This window comes from Penicillium diatomitis (assembly GCF_028827545.1).
Source record: "Penicillium diatomitis strain IBT 30728 chromosome Unknown utg000004l_segment0_segment0, whole genome shotgun sequence".
Lineage (NCBI taxonomy): Eukaryota > Fungi > Ascomycota > Eurotiomycetes > Eurotiales > Aspergillaceae > Penicillium > Penicillium diatomitis.
This window is the reverse complement of record NW_026623176.1, coordinates 3,277,686-3,297,810: the sequence shown is the minus strand read 5'-3', so window position 1 is coordinate 3,297,810 and position 20,125 is coordinate 3,277,686. Positions and strand designations below refer to the sequence as shown.

General features: G+C 48.8%; 6 protein-coding genes across 6 annotated transcripts; 2 read left to right on the top strand and 4 right to left on the bottom strand.

Moving 5' to 3' along the window:
- Positions 1-588: 588 nt before the first annotated feature.
- N7539_004370 (putative C6 transcription factor) lies at positions 589-3,067 on the top strand (the record flags this gene model as incomplete). Its single annotated transcript, XM_056933972.1, has 4 exons — positions 589-980; positions 1,039-1,162; positions 1,223-1,872; positions 1,954-3,067. The coding sequence occupies 4 exons, from the start codon at positions 589-591 to the stop codon at positions 3,065-3,067; spliced, it is 2,280 nt and encodes a 759-aa protein (XP_056791513.1).
- Positions 3,068-3,678: 611 nt separating this feature from the next.
- Positions 3,679-6,175, bottom strand: N7539_004369 (transcription factor domain-containing protein; the record flags this gene model as incomplete). The annotated part of the gene is made up of 5 exons (XM_056933971.1): positions 3,679-5,016; positions 5,071-5,644; positions 5,718-5,816; positions 5,927-6,044; positions 6,130-6,175. 5 exons carry the CDS (start codon positions 6,173-6,175, stop codon positions 3,679-3,681), a joined length of 2,175 nt encoding a protein of 724 aa, XP_056791512.1.
- Positions 6,176-6,771: 596 nt separating this feature from the next.
- N7539_004368 (putative MFS transporter) lies at positions 6,772-8,544 on the bottom strand (the record flags this gene model as incomplete). The annotated part of the gene is made up of 6 exons (XM_056933970.1): positions 6,772-6,890; positions 6,954-7,085; positions 7,169-7,565; positions 7,627-7,859; positions 7,920-7,980; positions 8,038-8,544. 6 exons carry the CDS (start codon positions 8,542-8,544, stop codon positions 6,772-6,774), a joined length of 1,449 nt encoding a protein of 482 aa, XP_056791511.1.
- Positions 8,545-10,388: 1,844 nt separating this feature from the next.
- Positions 10,389-11,384, bottom strand: N7539_004367 (uncharacterized protein; the record flags this gene model as incomplete). Its single annotated transcript, XM_056933969.1, has 1 exon — positions 10,389-11,384. The coding sequence occupies one exon, from the start codon at positions 11,382-11,384 to the stop codon at positions 10,389-10,391; it is 996 nt and encodes a 331-aa protein (XP_056791510.1).
- A 3,696-nt stretch (positions 11,385-15,080) lies between these two features.
- Positions 15,081-16,852, top strand: N7539_004366 (uncharacterized protein; the record flags this gene model as incomplete). The annotated part of the gene is made up of 4 exons (XM_056933968.1): positions 15,081-15,191; positions 15,287-15,433; positions 15,508-16,074; positions 16,130-16,852. 4 exons carry the CDS (start codon positions 15,081-15,083, stop codon positions 16,850-16,852), a joined length of 1,548 nt encoding a protein of 515 aa, XP_056791509.1.
- Positions 16,853-17,430: 578 nt separating this feature from the next.
- On the bottom strand, positions 17,431-19,056 carry N7539_004365 (glycoside hydrolase family 72 protein; the record flags this gene model as incomplete). Its single annotated transcript, XM_056933967.1, has 1 exon — positions 17,431-19,056. One exon carries the CDS (start codon positions 19,054-19,056, stop codon positions 17,431-17,433), a length of 1,626 nt encoding a protein of 541 aa, XP_056791508.1.
- Positions 19,057-20,125: the final 1,069 nt, after the last annotated feature.

Sequence of the window (20,125 nt, the reverse complement as noted above, 5' to 3'; positions counted from 1 at the left end):
AAGATCAGGTGCAATCCCGGAGCTCTTATACTGAATGAGTAAACAGAGCACTGCCTTCTTGCCACTCGTCGGCCCAAACCCATTGAGGACGACCGGTCCAGACCAGATCGGTCTCCTTTTTTTGGGTGTTCTACGTCCCTCGCTTGGGCGAAATTCATGTTCAGTGAGTTCCAACCAATTGCGTACATGCAAAAGATACAGCAGACTGACAGGGTGCCTTGGATAAGATTATCGATGGGTTTCAGCGGCCCGCAACCTGAGTGGCGAATCTCCACGGCAGTCACATCCAGCATACCACAGCGGCTGACGGATGCCCGGCCCCCCCCCCCCCACAGTTTCTTGCGGCGTTCCTGTTGAGCCCTCTGTGAAAATAACAATGAACTGGTCCTCTGTATTGTGGCGCACGCTGGCTGTTCCAGGTTGGGCGGAAATTTTTTTCTTGTGAGAAAGACAGTCCCTCGGACTCCCTCCAAGCCCCGCTAGGGTTTTTATTCTCGACAAGGTCAATTGTCACAAACATAGGTCTTCTCACTCGGGCATGGCTTTTCACTCAAGCTCTTACATCTGCGACGCAAGGCCCACCGAGCTATGAGTGACCGTCAGCTACCCGGCTTTCCCTATGCATCCAACATCCTGCCAAATGAGCCGACGACAAGTGAGCAGAGTGAGCCAGCATACATTTTCGCGCCTAATATTGTGCCGTCCGGACTATCACCATACGTTTCGGAGCTCTTGGCTGGTCGCAGGGATTCCTCAGATTTTGCTCCTGAACCCGGCCAGGGCTCCCGGAACCCAAAAGTCCCAATCCCAAGAGCCACTCGCCCTGTCGCTCATTCCACCGGTGGCCGCGTGAGCCGCGCCTGCGAGGCCTGTCGTGATCAGAAAGCCAAATGTAGCGGTCACCGTCCATCGTGCCACAGATGCCAGGAGTCCGGAGTGGCATGCTCCTATGGAGACCGAAAGCGCGAGAAAATGCTCAAGTAGGTGAGCTGGCGACAACAGTATCCGTACGACTTGATACTCACCTAGATCCTTCAGGCAGTTGGATGAGCTGACCGCTCAGCTCAATGTTTATGAGACCCTAGTACGAGATTTGTATCCAAGACTTGAACAAACTTTGGTTCAGCACGTGGATCGCACTCTCGGACGTCATTCGGGAATGGTAAGATTCCACCATATTGATACGCCCTTTCTCAACCAAACTCTGACAGTCCGAAAACAGAGCCGCCCGAAATCCTTTTCTGAAGGGGAAACGTCGAAACTCGCGACCAGCATCACAAACTATACCGAGGAAGACTTCAACCGTGACGAGAAAGTCCGCGCTACTGGGTTTGTTGGTGCACACTCGGAATTAGCATGGTTGTACAAACTTAAGCGTCGGCTCGACAGTAGGCGATCAACATTTGGTGGCGATGGATTTGATCAAGAGTCCGTGTCGATCTCTTCTCTGAGCTACTTCGAGGATGATGTTGAGATCATCAATCTTGATCGGACCGAGCTGTCCAAACGACCGCCAGTGCATATTGCCGATCATTTTGTGAAACTCTACTTCCGAACAGTTCATCCAGCATTCCCCGTCATTGGCAAAGGCGTCTTTCTCACACAATACCAGTCCTTCTACATGGACGCAACAGTTCGACCCGGAAAGCGATGGGTCGCCGTGCTCAATCTCGTTTTCGCAATCGCTGCAGCGTATGCGCAGCTCATTGATGATGACGTGAAGGTTGAAGGGGACAATCACCTCTCTTATTTCACCAGGGGCTGGCGCTTGGGCATGGACAGCATCTCGTTGCTTGATCATGTAAGCTTACAACAAGTCCAAGTTGAGGGTCTTGCTGCTTTCTATCTTTTTTGCACTGGTCAAGTGAATCGGTCAGTCATCCAGATTGCCCTCCCATAAAAAACTCTCTCACTGGGCTGTTTCTGACCTTCTTGATCGATTTAATACCACAGAGCTTGGCGAATCAATGGAATTGCCATACGGTCAGCGACTGCCATGGGGCTCAATCTCCGCAGTGAAACCAGAAGTGTCCCCTTGGTCTCAAAGGAGACCCGGTATCGGGTGTGGTGGGCGCTCTCTACGCTTGACGCAGGACTTTGCCTTCGAACTGGTCGTCCACCGGATACTGATCCCGCTTTTTGTACGACCCCGTTGCCGATTCCGTTCATCGAGGAGGATTTCGACGTGACGAGTATCATCGAGATTGTGGATGATTTTTCTGTCCGAAGTGCCCTGGTTGCCTCTTTGCTGGGCCCAGGAAATGAAGAGACAGCTGATGCGGGGAATATTGAGAGCTCGCCAAATTCTCCTGCTCCGCCCAGAAATCACCGAAGGAGAGGAAAGAAGGCCGAAAGAGTGACAGCGGATCTGATTGAAACCATGACGCCCAACTCTTTTCTGGCCTTCTTATATGGACTGGACCTAGATCGTATTACGAGAAATGCTGTTCAGACACTGTATGCCCCTAGTGCGACAGGCAAATCTTGGATAGAGATGGAAGTTGTCATATCCAATCTCAACGCAAATGCTGACGCCTGGTTATCACGCTTGCCAACAGAATTTCAGATTTCGAAGCTTGCTGATATTGGTCGTGATCCATTCGTCCGCCAACGTGCGGACGTGGGCTTTCGCTTCTACAGTGCCAAGCTTGTCATCACCCAGCCTTGTCTCAGCCAGCTAGCCTATCATTCTCCAAGCGCTAATGCTCGTGCAGGCGGCACTTTCTGTGACACGATGGCGGCCATCTGCGTGCAAATGGCATGCGAAATGTGGGACATGCTTCCCGAAAATCCCAACATCACCTGGCTGGTTGAAGTGTCTCCATGGTGGTGTGTACTTCACTACTTTATGCAGTCGGTGACTGTTATTCTTACACAGCTCTTTCACCGTACAAAACCACAGACACCTGAGAGTGCTGATCTGGTTCAGTATGTTGAAAAGGCTCTGAGATGGCTACATGCTATGTCTGGCAAAGACCTTGCCTCCAAGAAAGCATGGCTTGTCTGCATGGATATTTTGTCCCGTCACGGTAGAGAGCACTCTATCCGACTTGACAACATGCCGTAAGCACTCGTGGTATCTCGGTTCTCAATTCTTTCCGCAGGCATCTTCGTCTGCCTTCTAGAAATGACCTTTTGCGTCGAGGCTTTTGCCATTTCGGTGAGCGCCGCGGAGGAGTTCCGCGCCAGTCCGATCGCCCAACTCAACTTTCGGCGTAAAGATTGCTGAAAGATTGCCTCTGTTCTTCAAAACCTGAGTTGGCGTCTTCCAATTGCTCTTCCTGTCATGGTCCTTGATCCTATCGAGAGTCCGGACAAAACAAAAAAGCCTCGCTAACATTGAGTCCCATCCTGTACTAGCTGACTGAAAACTCTCTCTCAAGCCATTCATCCAACCGTCCCATCTCTGTAATTTGAGTACACACTGACCTTCATTGATCTGCAGAGCAAGCTGTCGCCAATCGGCTAACAACTAAATAAATGGGCAGGTACAGCACTGCTAGAGCTCACATCTTGCATAAAATTGAGGATCAGTGTATTGATTTGAGCAACAACTTTGTGGCAAGGTCTTCGCCTCCGCAGAGTGACTTCGCATCCTTACCCACACACGAGAAAGGAAAACAGAACAGGCAGGTACCTCGTAGGCTATTACGTTGAAACCTCAACCATCATGGCTTTTTATAGTCCATGTGAAGTATAAATATTCTCTGCATCACTCAAAAATGTATCCATCGGATGCAGGGACCCCAGATCAATGTCCGACTGAGCCAAGAAATCCTGCATGGTTGGCTCCAAGAAGGCCATTTCCGTAGTGTAGCCAGCGAGACTGTCCCTACCAGACCAGAAATGGGCATCGAGTCCTTGACTTGACTGCCCTAGCAAGGAGTCCCCGTCGGTCGGGAAAGTGGAGTCTGTGGAGGCATTGAAGAAAGGTCTCGGTAGGCTTGTGGACGGAGGTTGCGTTGCTGGTTGCTGTTGCTGTTGCTGTTGCTGCTGCCGGGAGGCTTGCGTCGAAGTTATGATCCTTTGAGGATCTGCAGTGCCCGGAGGAGCGTCAGAACCCAAGTTTGTTCTCTGGATTTGTGTGGCTCTCTTGTAATCATCCAGACACAGTTTGACCTGTGTCAAATTGTTGTAGAATTCTGCAGCGGCGAGATTGCCATTTTCGGACATTGAGCGGAGCACGTCCAACGCCGAGTCAAAGCCCGACATATCCTTCGGAGTGCCGATAGGCACAAAACTGGACATGGCAAGAATCAATGCACAAGAGAAAAGATAATGCGCATGGAAGTAGCCAAAAGACGGACAAGTTCCGTTGATCCAACGGGTAAGGATCATTGAGTGCGAGTGGCGGGCAGCATGTATGCAGGCTTCACTGAGAGTGAGCACAGGTTGCGAAACCAATTCTCGGAAGTTCTCGCGAAGGGGTCGTGAGCCGTTGTTTTTCCGAAGAGTGATGAGAAGATGTAATAGTGTCGGCCGTGTTGTGAGAATGATACATTGATTGAAGGCCATGTGTAGTGAAACAACTGGCTTTTTACTCGATTCTAAATCTTCCATGTTGAGCCGCAGACTCTCGGGTAGAGTATCGACCCAGTTTTTCAGGGACTTGAGTAATTTTTGCACACGCTGCAGGAACGTTTCGTCGTATTTGCGTCTGCTGTACAATCGGGTGATGGTCTCGCCTGCGATCCGTGCAAGCTTGATATTGGCCTTCATGTAGTCTGGATCCGAGAGTTCTTCTTGATGACGCCAGTTCGGATTGATCATCGAAGGAAGATCAACGTGGATATCCTCATCTAGTATTTGCATGGGAAGACCCATCTTGGACCCCCACATGCGATCAAATATGTAAATTGTCCACCACAACTCTATGCGGTGTTGACGTTCAACGGGGTCAATGATTTGTGATTCGGCGATGTTGTGATTTAGGCCAATGGTTAGACCCATTCGCATGGCGTTTCCAATTAGAACGTAAGCTGAATGTCGGCGATTGAGGTAATACGAATACAGGGACTAGATCGGTTAGCTGACTGCCGTTGTTTCGTTGTGACAGTTTTGCTCGCTTACCAGCAAAAGCAAAGTTTCAAGATGAGTGAGACTCGTCCTCTCCGGTAGAATTTGGACCAATTTCATTGCTTGCGCAAAGTAAGCTGTCCCAGGAACCCGAAGCCCAGCAGTGGGATCAGACCGGACTGAGTACGCTTGTCCAAAGGCAAAGAGGGCGAAAAATTTGCACTTTTCTTCAGCCGAATCGAATTTCTGAGCTTGGTAGATATGCTCCAATTGATCGAGAGTTGTCTTTCGCATCATGAGGTGGTACAAATGTCCGATCTGATTGATTGCGATACGAATGAGCAGCCGCGCATGGTGCAAACTTGGCCACTGTGCGGATCCATCGCTCGCTGCCTCTGCGATGACCTCTTCACGCTCCCACTGTGTACGAGTGATGTGCGCGGCTGTGTTATTGCCAGTGAGAAAGCGGCGAAATCGAGTTGCAAATGCAGAACATGCGGCTTCACCGATGTAGATTGGAGGCGAGGAGGAATCATAACGGTGAAACCAAGCTCGGTCACCAATGAGCGGATTCTGATGACTTGCAGAATCAGACACCTCGGTAGCTGTTGCAAGTAGAGATGAAGATCTGATCGGGGTCTTAGCAGAACATCCTCGGCCCCCCATGAAGTGGCATGAAGTATGAAACCATATGGACATACCCTTCGACTTGTGGAGGGCCGTTTGTCTCGGCGACGCCAGCCGAGGAGATCCACTGTTCTTTGAATCGCCGATTCTCCTCCAGCAGTTGCTCAAGAAAGCTACCATTTCAAAAATGTGAGCAATACTGTTCAGAGCATATTGTTCCAAGGATCGAATGCTCAAGCTCTGGCGTAGTGTTGAGAATGCCGGCGACTTACTTCTCACTGACTTTGACCTGACGATCCCGTGAGCTGTATGCGCATTCGGCGGCGCATCCCACAGCCCGACATTTGCTACATGGCAGATCACCCGAACACTTGATTTTATGGGTATGGCAGCGTTGGCACCTGTAAAAAGCGTTAGACTGTTGCTCAGATCCGGTGACGGGGCGTTGTGGCTGTTCGTAAGGTACAAATAGACAGGGCCACACACGCGACAAATTTCCTTCTTTGCCGAGGAGAATCTTCTTCCTCTTCATTCGGCTGGGGCGCCGCTCTCTTGGGCCCTTTAGCGCGGGCCATGTTATCTATGCTTTTTTTTGTATGATCGAAGGTATGTCGTGCAAGGTTGAGATGATGCGGTCAGTTCTGAATCTGTGAAACTCGGCGGCTGTCGCCGAGCTCGGCCACCTACGCCGAGACAGGGGATTTTGCCTTGACCAATCGGAACCCTCTGACTGGACTCACAATTAAGCATACTGTAGTCTGAACTTATGTACGCAGTGTGCCTAACTAGTACCTAAATTGTACTTGTCGGCCTCTTTACCTAGCACTCACCAGAATGGATCTTTTGCTCTCTTTCAGAATACGAACTTCAACTTACATTCTATGCCTGGACTGGCTTTATGATACAAGTTGAGGATGTGCTTGATTCGGGCAATGCCTCTGGGTGGTTTTTGATGACAGCAAAGAGCCGGCTTTCAACGCTATCGATTTCGAAACAATTTCCAGTCAAGTGATTTCGGGCAAGTGGTCTATTGGTATCTCACAAATCTATGTATGTAGGTTGTTTGACTATACTGTACGACCATAAAATGGTCATCTACTCTTCTTCTTACTTGCTTCCGCTTGCTCGCTATGCAGATGATGGTTTCTCGTCAACGTCGAATGTCCTTTCTACCCAGCGTTGCATGTCAAACCCCCATCGGATAATGGCACAGACACAAAGTCCGCCGAGTAGCGCCAAGAATACATCTGTAATAAAACACCGTGGCTTAGATAAGTCTTGTGAAAACTCGTTCTGAGGAATCGACTCACAAATGGTAAATGTCCAGCCAACGCCGATACAGCCGATCGATGGTTCGACAGAGGCTGTGGCTGCCGCGGCAAAGGCGTATTGCATCACGTACTTGCCACTGATCACTTGAAAGCGAAGTTGTGGGATTACCTCTGCGTGCGATAATGTCTGTCAGAAATGGCTTCCATTATCACGGCACTTTCAAAGTTGAACGGCGTTCAGGTCAGTCCCTCACCGGCTGAATAAGTGTTGAGCCCATTGAAAGTGCCCAGCAGCCCTACACCAGCAGCAAAGGCACTGATGATCGGTACAGCCATGCCGCCCACTTCTTGTTGTAACGTCCATGCGTAGATCAGAGTAGATGATGGAAGAACGACAAACAAGTTGACAAGCCCGCTGTTCAGCCGATCTTGAGGCAGTCTTGTACCGTTGCGCTTTTTGATCCATTGTTTGACCGCACGATCCGATAACTTGCCTCCTACAATACTTCCAATGAGGAAGCCCAGTCCCGGTGATAGATAAAACAAGCCACTGACCAGAGGTGTTTGTAGGTGGAAGCGAGGATTGAAAATTGAGCGAGCAGAGGTGAGAAAGCCATACTGGAAAGTTGCTAGTAGGCCACAGGTAAAATGCTGCAAATTGCATATCAGTGCTGTCGTGATGATAAGGAGACACATGGCAGTTCACACTCACACAGAGGACAACATTCGGGTAGATGAAAGGGCGGAACACATGCAGAGGATTGAAGAGCCGGACGACGTAAAACAAGCTGATCGGTCGTTTCTCGACAGATTGGGACCGATGCCTCGTGATGTCTGGAATGATGATCAAGGACAATATCAACCCAAAAAGGGTCATTCCGAATTGAAGCCAGTAGATGACACGCCACTGGGAAAATGTCACAATCACTCCTCCAACACATGGGCCTGCCATAAATATCAGCGCTGAATATCATTGAAAGTGACAGAAGATGCAGGGACAAGTACCGATCGCAGGTCCGCTCACTGAGCCAGCCATCATCAACCCCACCGCAGTCCCACGCACAGTCTTGGATTCTTGTGATCAGCAACAGTTTCGCAAGTCATCGGTACAAGAGATACCTACTGGCCGGAATATATCTGCAATGATGGTCTGACCCGCGACCATGAAGAAGGTTCCCGTGAGACCGCACAATACACGCATCGCAACGAAAGAATGTAAGTTGGTTGATACTGCGGCACCCGCCGAGCATGCGCACAGCACCAAAGTTGCACTATTATAGGCATGGCGCCGGCCAACAATCTGAGAAATGGGGCCCCAGATGAATGACGAAAATCCCATTGCAATCAGGACACCCGCATTCACAATGTTCAGGATTTCCCGGGTCGTCGACAAATCGTTGGCAATTTCAGGAATCGCAGTTAACAGGGATGTGCTTGAAAATGTGACCAACAATGTCATCCAGCTGACGACAAATAAGATCAGACATTTGCGCCATAGTGGTAAGTGGTGCCCAGCTTTCAGGTGCGGATGTGGCTTGGAGTCTATCTCGTCGTCCGTGGCTACGGATAGCTGTGTAGATTGGACCTGCGTTGGAGCTGTTTGGGGAGAAGGATCTGAGGCCCGCGCCATTTCGGGCAGGTTCAAAGTCCAGAAACGAGTGAGATCGTGTTGTGTCAATCCATTAAAATGGCTCAAATGCAAGAAATTTAGTATAGTGAGAGGAGAAAAATGAAAAATCTTAAGTCTCAGCTTCTCAAATACTCTTGTAGCGTGGATTCTGCACCGGGTCTCGCTCGGCGAGAAGTCAAGACACCGAAGGATGAGTTTCCCCGATGTAGTTGGCGGAATCGACCAACATATTTTTAGAGTCCATACAGTCCTCGAGCCTGAAAATGATGTCAGCTCTCCTTTCAGCCCGAAGAAGTTGTTTCTCGGAAAATATACCCTGTGTAGACCTGAATAATTGGAAGTGGTTGAAGGATGATGGACAACCGCCGAAAAATACCTACGGTTCTCGAGCGAAATCACCGAAGTCTGAGGCTTACTAATGTTGAGTGCCTGGTACTTGACGATCACGGAATCAATAAACGCAGCTCAATGGAAAACTTTCAGTTATCTCCAGGGGCTTACATTTGAGGTCGGTTATGTTAGCCAGAATGTCTACATCTACACTAATGAGGCTTCAACTAGGTTGACACAGATATTTTTGAGCTGTGCTGCAAGCGGGACAAACCAGGTCATTGAGATAGTTACCAGCGCCCGGAACATCAAATCAAGATGAGATGGACATGTCTCCTAGACAATCGAATTCAATACACTAATTCAATGCCTATTCCCATGGACACGCATTTTGCGGTATACATCTTAAATAACTCCGTTCAATTTCTAGGCTCATCGTAGCTTCCAGAGGTTGCGCGTGGAAGCTCTTATGAGTTACAACATCCATCCTGGACTTAGTCGAGCTTGCCTGCCAAAAGAATTGAGTTCTTGGACATTCAAATTAGCTCTCATACAATCTACATCGGGGCTCAACATTCTGCTGGCAACTGAGTTTCGGAGTGAAATGAGAAGTCACCATAAGATCCACGTGTTCATAGGGCCACGTCTACGGCAGCCACTAGACGAGTGTACTCGGCAGCGAATATAAGTTATGAAGGTTTCTAACGGGCTGTATCTGAGAAGGCTGCCAAATCGGTATGACTCTGAGGAATTTATGAAGAAGAATGATTCCAAAGACCGTTTAAAGGATCATCTAGAAAGACCGACCAAAAGGCCAGTAGGAAAAACTACAATCTAGCCTGCTAGGCCTGCACTCGTGGCCAGAATGACTGCAGCTATCTTCACTCAAGTCCACATGAATTTTATTCTCTAGGTTTTCTGCATGAGTGTATCATGCACGATCCATTCGATCCGGGGTGCAAGGTCGGCCGCAGTGGCACGTCTTGCCTACAAAAAAGACAGGCGGTACGAAGACGGTCGAAAAGGACAAGTACCATCGTTTGAGAACTATTGTCCAGGGATTCTACTTGATAATATAATACTGGAGACGAGAAATAATAAAATATGATGGGTGTATTCTTGTGTAAGAATAGAGCAAGAGATTCGATCCTGTATCGACCGATCATGAGATCAACTGACCTCATATTCACATGACGCATTGCTTTTCGGTGCGATTAATCCCAACCGAATACATGTATAGATCATATTATTCCCGCAAATATGATCTTATGGTCAAAGTATTTAGACCTCACTTGACCAGCAGTCACAGAAACAAGCTCTAGCAAACGCCGTCACTGTATCGAGCCAGGGACTCGAGGTAAGGTTTTTAACGGAGTATTTTATATTCCAGCAGTAATGAAAGTCGGTGAACTGACTAGCTTCTTGTCTTCCTACGCACTACACACATTCGTCATCAATTCCGTAAAATTACTTTGTGTATTCTCTTTCGAGTAAGGTCCATCTATTCAAGTTAGCTAACACGTCATGCAGAAGAACCCATTTGCCAGTCTCACGAGATACGCCGCGTCAGGGTGCTTCAGAGACATGTCCATGTCCCGAATCGTCTGCACCGCTTCCTGTGAAGATGGCGCGAAGCCCCGAAACTCAAAGCAGCAAGAACATTCAACTGTGCAATGGCCAATACCCGTTTCGTAGGTATGCCTGGCGCGCAACTCACAACAGCCGCAATTGCGGCCGCAGCATCCACCACGATCCGCGCAGTCCTTCACCAAACTCTCCTTCATATACCACATCGGATCGTTTCGAATGGATATGAGATTTAACTTGACTAGTGTTGGAAGCCGCATCTCCATCTCGTCCAGCCTGCAAGACAGCCAGTGGATATCTTTTGCGGCATGGACGACTCTCTTCTCCAAACTCATGACATCCTTTTCCTTTGACTGAATAACATGTGAAGGGAGAATCCTTTGGGGTGCAGAATTTCCGTTTGATTCCGCTTGGTCATATAGGTCTGATGGTTCGAAGAGTAGGGGGGATGTCTCACTATAATCGATTTCAACTTTCTGAAGGTCACAAACGCCTCCCTCCTCATCCGTATCGTCAACTCCAGGGAGTGGGCGTAAACTGTCTATGCGTTGTAACATCCGTGTCCGCTTTTGCTTGAGCTGTCGGAGAGTAAACTCCCAGAGAATGTACTTAACAAAGACATTCCTGTCGAACTCGAAAAAGCAAAGAGCATGGCCGTACCGGAGTCGACAATCACCGTGCGAGCCGTAATTCTCCCCAGTATGAAAAGGAAAGGCACAAGAAGGCCTAAAAAACCCCAACGAGGAAAGTCCGTCAGATGCAATCATGACTGCATCCTTTGCTGCGACCTTCTCAGACAGCAGAACTTCTCGAGTAGGCGGGACCTCTTGAGCAGGCGGGTCGTCAGCAAGGCGTTTGTAACCGGTTTCATCTCTACTCCTATCCAAACAACGCCGAGCCAATTTGGAGAAGATGTGGACCATCTTGATATTCGTTCTTTTCTGGCGATGAAAATGTTAACAGCTGAGGAGGACGGACGGATCGTTGTAAAGGGGGACATCCTTAGCACGCAAATCAGCGATGGGGAGGTATGATATACGAGCACAGCCGCCGCCCAAAAGGGAAGGCCCGCCAAAGGTCTTGAGCGTCATTCTCAGAAGTCATCGGGTAATGAAATTTCACCCTGATAGATGCTCCCATACCGCCCGCTTTTGATTCTGGAAACACTGTGCTGAGAGCGGTTTCCCTAAAGCTTACGAATATTCACGGCGTTCAGGGCAAAGTCTTGTCTTTTCGGTATATGAACGGTACCTCCATTGTCTATGAGTACCGTGCGGCACCGAGGTATACGTATATATAACTGCTAGGAGGTAGGTACCATTTTCACTCTCAAGTACTACCAGCACCGGGCTCACTCGATGGCTTACCTAATGGTCTCTACTTAACGTAATCCACAAGCGAGCCGTATATATAAGCGAGCCGTACACCCTATCTAAAATCGCGCCATCCTACCTACCTACCTTCTTTAACCACTTACCATGCCACTAAATCGTTCTGAATCTCGGTAAAAATCGGCTAATTAAGAGGGTAATATCTTATTAGCCCTTGACGATCTTCAAAATGGCCGAATCAAATCTATTCGTGTAGCAGTAAAGCTATACTAAATATCTTATATAACCCTAGCTGATCGCGCGAATAGGATATAGGCACGCGTTAATAAACGCCTAAATAACTATAAATTAACCTAATTAGAAGAGGAATCGCTTATTAAATAGATTCTCTCTATAGATTTACGTAGAGTAGCGCCTAGACCTACTACTATAGGAGAAATAGCTAATATTCTTCTTACTATATATAGAACTAATCCTTCGCCTACTATTAGTATTAACTAGCTATTAAACTTTATTAAACGTCGCGATAAGCTTCGTATACGCTTCTTAAGACGATATAATTACTAACGTGCCCTAAACGAAGATCCAAAATCGCTACGAGCGTGGTTTACGACCGTATAACGCGTAATCGATAAGAACGGTATTTAACCGTAGGATATCTATAACTTCGATAAGATAGGATTTATAATAGGCCTTATATTAATATAAAAGGTTATTACGCGAGCTGATTACTACGGTCGGCGATCGATACTATAGCTAGGTAATCGCGAATATATTACTACTATCGAAGTAATTTACGCTAATAGCTATTCGCTACTACTATATATAATTTTTAAGGATAAGGTTATAATCGCTAGTTAGTTTAATAACCTACTATAAGATTAGCGATTAGAGGTCTCGAATAATAGCTAGATAACCGATAAGATTAGCCTATATTAGCTATAAAAGCTATTTATCCTATTAATAAATTCGCGCGTAGTTAGCCGATTTCGGCTACTAATTCTTAATAGCTATAGTAGCTATCTTATACCTTAATTCGACCGAATCTACGCCGAAAATAATATTATACTACTTTATATATCTATATACTTATTATATCTACTATAGCTACTAGATATTAGCTATTTTATAGTATTAAAACGCGTATATAGTTAATTTATTAGTAATCTTATATATAGGGGCTATAATTATATCGATAAATTTGATTTCCTCGATAACTATTAACGTATATAGCTAGAGGCCTTTTAACTAGTTACTATTTAAAATAGCTTCGTAGCTAGTAGACTAGTACCGATTAATATAGAAAGGGTACTTTCGAAGCTTAATATCTCTCTACGAATACCTATACTACTAACTAGCTAGCTAACTAGCCGATCTAGCTAATTCACACTAAAAATACCTAGAACCGTGGTTTAGCTATAGAAATAGGCTATCTTACTTAAGAATCTATTAAAATAGCGCTTAAATAGCCCTCTGTCGCTATCAAAAACCGCTATAGATCAGATTATCAAGGGTGCCTATCTCTCGATATATAACGCCGCGATACTATCGTAAGAAATCGCTAATCTATACGTAGTAAATAAGAAGGTTATTAAGAAGCGTAAATAGTTAACTAGGCAGATACCCTACGATAAGGGCCTAACCGTTCAAGAGGGCCTATAACTAGCTCAGCAGGTAAATTAGCTAGTTAAAGTAGGTAAGGTAGTATCGTATACGTAGGACGAAACGCCTAATCAGCCAGATCGGCTAACTACTAGGGCTCCGCCTAGGTGTAGTGGGTGTGGGTAAGTTGGCCATAGGATTAATGTATGTAAAAATCGCCAGATCTAGTTAAATCAAGGGATATTGGTTGAGATAATTAATTTTGAAATTTCATGATAGGGCTAGGTGTACGGCTCGCTTGTGTGTACGGCTCGCTTGTGGATTACGTTACCTCCTGGCCTGACCTAGCGTACTCGACTCCAGCTCCCTTCACTCAAACCTTATTGCTGACGGAGATTGCCCCAATTATGTAGGGCCAGCAGTCATGTGATGGAGAAGAGGGGCTTTCCCCTGCTATATCTCGCAAGTTTTCCTCTTTCTCTCTTTCTTTCTCTCTCTCTGTGTGTATTTCTGTCGTGCCTACTCGCCTATCACCAATTCAACCGCTTCACTCTTTCTTCGCTCCCTGCGCGTAGACTTAGCTTCTCCACCACGTATCCGGCTCACTCAAGTAAAACCTCATCCGGCGCACTTGATTCCAACACACTGAATCTTGATTCCATCTAACACACCCAAGTTACACAACCTGGACCTCAACCACGTATATTGAAAGGCCCGTACCTATAGGTTGTAAACTAACACAATAGAAAGTAGAGCCATTTACTCATTAGAAGTCCTACATCCCTTATAGTCTCCAACTTGAAAGCCATACCCGGAAGTATTAGTCGAGGTCTAAGGTTCAATTTCTGCTAGGTAGAAGGAAGCGGATCTTCAATGTCAGTAAAGAGTATAAAAATAATTCGAATGTCCTCAAAAACTTACTCCGTCGATATTTTTATTCTGGATCTACCAAAAATTAGAGAAATAACGCAGGAGAACGATTACGCAAGGATTGCTTAACAGTGCTAAACTCAACAACGTTCATGGTTGGGACGGTGAGAGGTACCGTTTCCAAATCGTACGGTATTCATATACGGCCCATTGTGCCACCGTACAGAGACGATGTTTCGAGCCCATAGGCGCGCGGCATGATTGTCAATGAGTATCTCGCTGTCTGGACTGGCGGAGGCTGCCGTTTTCTATACTGGTCCAGCAGTTAGTCACCCGGTGCGTTCTTTCTCTCAATGGCACCAGTACAGCGCCAGTGGCCATTTACCGCTTCCGGAAACTAGAACACGCCCGTTCGATGGAAGTCCCCACATCTACTTCTTATCAATCAGATGACGCGTCACCCTTCAACATCAATAGGAAACATGGCTCAATTACGAGCTAGAGTATCAAAAGAAGAGCCTGGGCACCCAATCTCAATCCGAACCGAGCTCGCCAAGACTACCAATTATACGAGGTTGCCATCCCGGCCGTGGCAAGACAGAAGGAGGGGGGACCAGCGACGATCAGACCGTCGCACGGAAATACGAGAGGTCAGGGGTCAGGACCCAAGGGGCTCCTAACCCAATTTTTCATTTTTTTGAGCAACCCAGTCACCGACCAAATCATTCTTTAACTACTCGCACCCTCGCAAAAGCCGATCAAGTTAGGGTTGACGACAAGCCAACGGGCTCTGAAGAAGGACGCTGGCAACTCGCGATGACCAGTGCCAAGGAGACTCATGACGTGGCATTGGCGGAGACTGGTTCACCGGAGGAGGCGCATTTGGTCTTGGTGCCGAAGCCAAGTGATCACCCGCGCGACCCCCTAGTAGGTACCTTGGGTCTTTTGCTTTTCTTGGCGCGATAACCGCCGCAGAGTTGGGCTCATGAACGAGTACTAATATGATCTGAACTTTCGCGCAGAATTGGCCCTCGCGGCGCAAGTATATCATTCTCGGGGTACTATGTTTGGCTTCTTTTGCGGGCGCGATCGCGCCCCTTTCGGCGCAGTTGAACCTGGAAGGTCAGGCCAAATTATACCACAAGACAACGTTGCAAGAATCATTTGCGGTATGTAAAGTCCTGATAGACTGTCCATAGTAGCTCCTGTAATGATCTGTGATATTAACAAATCTACCTCATAGAACTCAGCTGCTTTGGCTGGCATGGCCGGTGGGCCATTTTTCTTCGCGCCTATCGCGCACCGTCTTGGTCGCAGTTCATTGATATTCTGGTGTATCTTATTCACCCTGATATGTCAAATCTGGGGAGCTCTCATGACCCACCCAGGGGATTATATTCCGTTCATCATCTCCCGACTATTCACCGGCTTCTTTGGTGCGGTGCCGACTGTCCTGGGCCCGAGGGTGGTCACTGATTTATTTTTTTTACATCAGCGAGGACGAGCATTCACTGCGTTGCACATGTCGTTCTTGTTTGGCACCATTGCTGGTCCGACAATCTCCGGCTTCATATCTGCAGAGGCATTCTTCCCAGTCGAGTTCTGGTGGACTGTCGGTCTATTGGGGCTCACTCTGATCTGCTGCTTTTTCTGTCTTGAAGAGACCGGGTTTGATCGCATGGACCTAGAGAGGAACCCCCCGGTCCCGCTCTCGTTTCTGGAAAATCGATTGGTGACATTCTTCTTCGGGCGTCGAGTGGTGCGTCCGGATTCTTGGAAAAATACAGTCAGTCCTGTCAATACCCACATGGTGCCTATATTAACCAGCAACATTCGAAAGCTAATGAAGTGCACCCCCCCTCCAGGTCAAAATCGGATTCACACCCTTCCTCATCGGCATATGCCCCGTCACAGTCATCATGGGCCTCTTCACCCTCATCTCCTTCGGCTTCTACGTCGGCGTCAACGCCCTCACCCCCGTCTGGCTCCAGAAGCCCGTCGCCGCCGGCGGCTACGGCTTCACCCTGAAACAAAACGCCGCCTTCACATTCTCCCACTGGATAGGCATCATTTTCGTGCTCATTCTCGGCCACCACCTGAACGACCGACTCCCGCTCGCACTCGCACGGCGCTGGAACAACGGCGTCTGGAAACCCGAGTATCGTCTGCACGTGCTCTGGCTACCAAGTCTCATCCTCAATCCCATCGGGCTGGGTATTTTTGGCGCCGCTCTGCAATACCATCTCCATTATATGGTGCTCGCGCTGGCGGTCTTCCTGGTCACGATCGGGTCGCTGGCTAGTGTGCCTGTCACTGTGAATTATGTCGTCGAGTGCTTCACCAAATACCCGGCGGAAGCGGGTATTGTGATTGGTGCGTATCGCATAGCGTACGGACTGACGATCAGCTTTTACATCAATCCGTGGGTGGATGCCGTTGGCGTCGGCTGGGTGTATGGGATGATGGCGTTCTTTGCTGTGTTGTCCTTCTTCTTTGTCATGCTGCTGATGTGGAAGGGACACGCTATCCGTGAGATTCAGTTCACCAGTCTTGCGTCGAGTGAGGAGGGGGAGAAATTGATGGACTAAGGGGGGCTTCCAAATACGCCACACAGGGCGAAGAAGGCATATATGAAAACATGATTATGACCACCAGTATTCTTCTCAGTCGTAGACGAGGTCCCAGCGGAGAGATAAGACAGACCATGGGTATTCCGCCGTACGCCTTGGGTGAGCATGATCATGAAGCGTCCTTTTCGAACGGTACTGGAAACGCTAGAAGCCCGAGGCTTGGACGGCTCATGACCGACCCCGGCGCTGCTAGACGCCGTGAAAAAGCTGCCTTCAACATCACTCGCACTACTACTACATGGATTCGTCGAAACTTCCGAGAGGACCGGTAGTACTAGAGGGACCAGTTGTCCCCGCGGATAGTGAGGGTAGACATATGCAGAATTTTCAAGTCAATTTCTGGAGACAAAAAGGTAGAATGGGCGCTAAAAGGTGGGAATGCTGAATCTATAAACACACAGAATAATGAAAGGCCCGTCGTCGGTCCAGGACCCGATGCACAGTCAATCAGAAAGGTATGGAACGACAGGAAAAATGCAAAGATCAAATACATCAAAGGACTCTCACGAGTCCGGTCTCTTCGACAGCTCCTAAATTTACAGCATGAGCATGAACAGACCAGAGGCAACCGCGGCAACGGCATAAGCACCGGTCTGCCACGAGCCAACGAAGACAGCCTGGGGACCAAAGGTAGCGGCGCCAGCGCCCTGGGAGGTGGAAGTAGAACCGCCAGTGGCAGTGCCAGAGGCAGCAGCCGGGCCTCCGCTGACGTTGTTACGGCCAGCAGTGCCAATGGCACTCATGGCAGAGGACTGGGCGGAGCAAGAAGAGGCCTTGGTGGTGCTGGTCACGGTGGCCGCACCCTTGAATCCACAGGCATCCGACGACTTGCCGTTCTTCTGGTAGTAGCGGTTCATCGCCCACGCCAGACGCTGCTTGGTGTTGCACATGGAGTAACCGCCGTACTTGCCGGTGGTGGCGTTGTGAGAGACGCCGTCCATCACACCGGGAACACCACCCAGGAAGTTGAAGGTGTTGGTCATCTGCTTGGTGGAGATCCCGTCAACAGGAACACACTCCAGCTCGTTGTACATGCAGGCACAAAGATCCGCGTTAGGCGAGGGAGGCAGAGCACTGGCAGCCAACCAGTAGGTCGAATCAACAGTGGGGCAGCTACGACCAACGGTGGTGGTGGCGGCGTAGCTGGCACTATTGACACCAGTGGGGGTAGCCTTCTTCATCTGGCTAGACAGGTTGGAGTAGTCCGCCAGAGTCTTGATCTTGTCGCCATCAGCAGAGACCAGGCCGAAGTGGTTGTCCGTCTCAAAGTACATGTAGACAATGCCGCCAGCCCAAACATCGTTCATGTCGGGGCCGTAGAGAACAGGCACATCAGTGAACTTGCGAGGAGAAGGCTGGTTGCAGCCATACTCGGAGAAGAAAGCGGGAACAGGATAGTCCTTAAACTCGTCGGTGCGGTCCTTGTAGCCGGAGGTCGAGTAGCTGGAATCACCGCACCACTCATAAATGTTGTAACCGAAGAAGTCGATCGAATCATCGCTGGTGTCGCAGACGAGGTAGTTGGAGATCTGCTCACGGACGGTCTGGTCATCATCCGTGGCATAGCCAATGGCGAGCGAGCTGCGGTAATTCTTGGTCTTGATGTAGCTCTTCATGTCACGGACGGCGGCCTTGACGTAGGCCATGGAAGCCGTGTTGTTGACCTCGTTGGCGACTTCGTTACCGGCGAAGAAACCGATGACGTTGTCGTATTTGGCGAAGGCATCGACGACCTTGGAGTAGCGAGTGAACAGGTCCGCATCCCACTTGGGGTCATTGGACACAATAGACTCGGAAGGCGCAGAGAGATCCGAGATGACATAGATGCCGGCATCGGCCAGGGCGGACATGCACTCATCGTGGTTCGCCTCCGGGTCGACAGCGTAGGTGCGGACGACGTTGGTACGAAGGGCAGTCAAGTAGGGAATATCACGCTTGCAGGTCTTAATGTCGGCCAAAGGGTCGACGTAGTTGACACTGGAGCTGCTGTTGCCGCCCGAGGAGGTGCTCGAGTAGTCGGCCTGGTAGGCAATACCGCGAATGAAGAATTCAGTACCATTGTTGGAATAGAAGAACTTCTTGCCCTTGATCTCGATGGCAGGAATATTGGCAGCCGCGGCTGCACCCGCGAGGGACAAGCCGGCAAGTGCGGAGAACTTCATGGTGAAAGACGATTCCCGTATGCGACGGTGTCAAGACGTGGTTTGAATATAGGAAAGGGAGTGAACAGTGCCGCCTAGATGACACAAAATTGAATATGCCGAACCCTTGAAAAGATTGGAAATGGACGATGGAAGGAGGGGGAAGAAGAGGAAATAGGAAGGCGTGGCGGAGGAGATGGGCAAGCAGATGGGCAGGGGCAGGAGGGCCAGCCCCTGGTGGAGACGATGGAGATGGTCGAGACTCAGGGGCAAATCACAATATCCTCCACCCATGAAAAACCAAAAAACCTCTAGTGGCCTAAGCCTGCAGGCCTGTACGGAGCATTGCGGCAATTATACGGATACGGAGCATTATTGCGGTTGCACTGCCCTGGCGTCATTGGCAGGGTGGAACTATTCAAGCTCATGATTTTTTTTCATACTACTACATACGGTTGACCGAAGTGTGAATTCAATGAGAGTACGGGAAACCCGTACTCGTCGACAGCCTTCTACGCCGAGCAATGGATTTTCAACGCAGACGACATCGATCAGCTGGCAGGCGCTCTGTTGGAGTCACGTCAATTTTCTATCTGCTTCTCATGGTCTAATGGGGGTTGACAAAGGTCAGGCTTGGACATTGATTACAGTGTAGTCACGTAGTGAGTATACATGTACAGTTACATAGTCCAAGTCCTCTCATTGATCTTCCGTGACGCATCATCAAACGGCCTGTGGTGGATGCATTGCACATCACGGGAGTCGGATCCTCGAGTACACATGTCTCTGAGCCATGGAGGTAATGAGCATGGTAGAAGGAGAGATCATCATGAGATATACAGCATGTACTACTGTAGTACTTCCTGATACGGAAACCGGATTGATGTATGCGGTCTCGATCGACACGGTCAAGGATATGCAAGAGACAGGCATTTGAGGATGGCGACGATCATGTATTAGGGGCCGGAGAAGCCACCGCACATTAATTGGCCATGTGAGTCCAACCGAGACCCAGACGGGTCAAACATTGATGGCGATCTCCACCAAGGGCCCCGTCTCTGGGTCCTTTTGCAGAATTTCAAGGACCTTT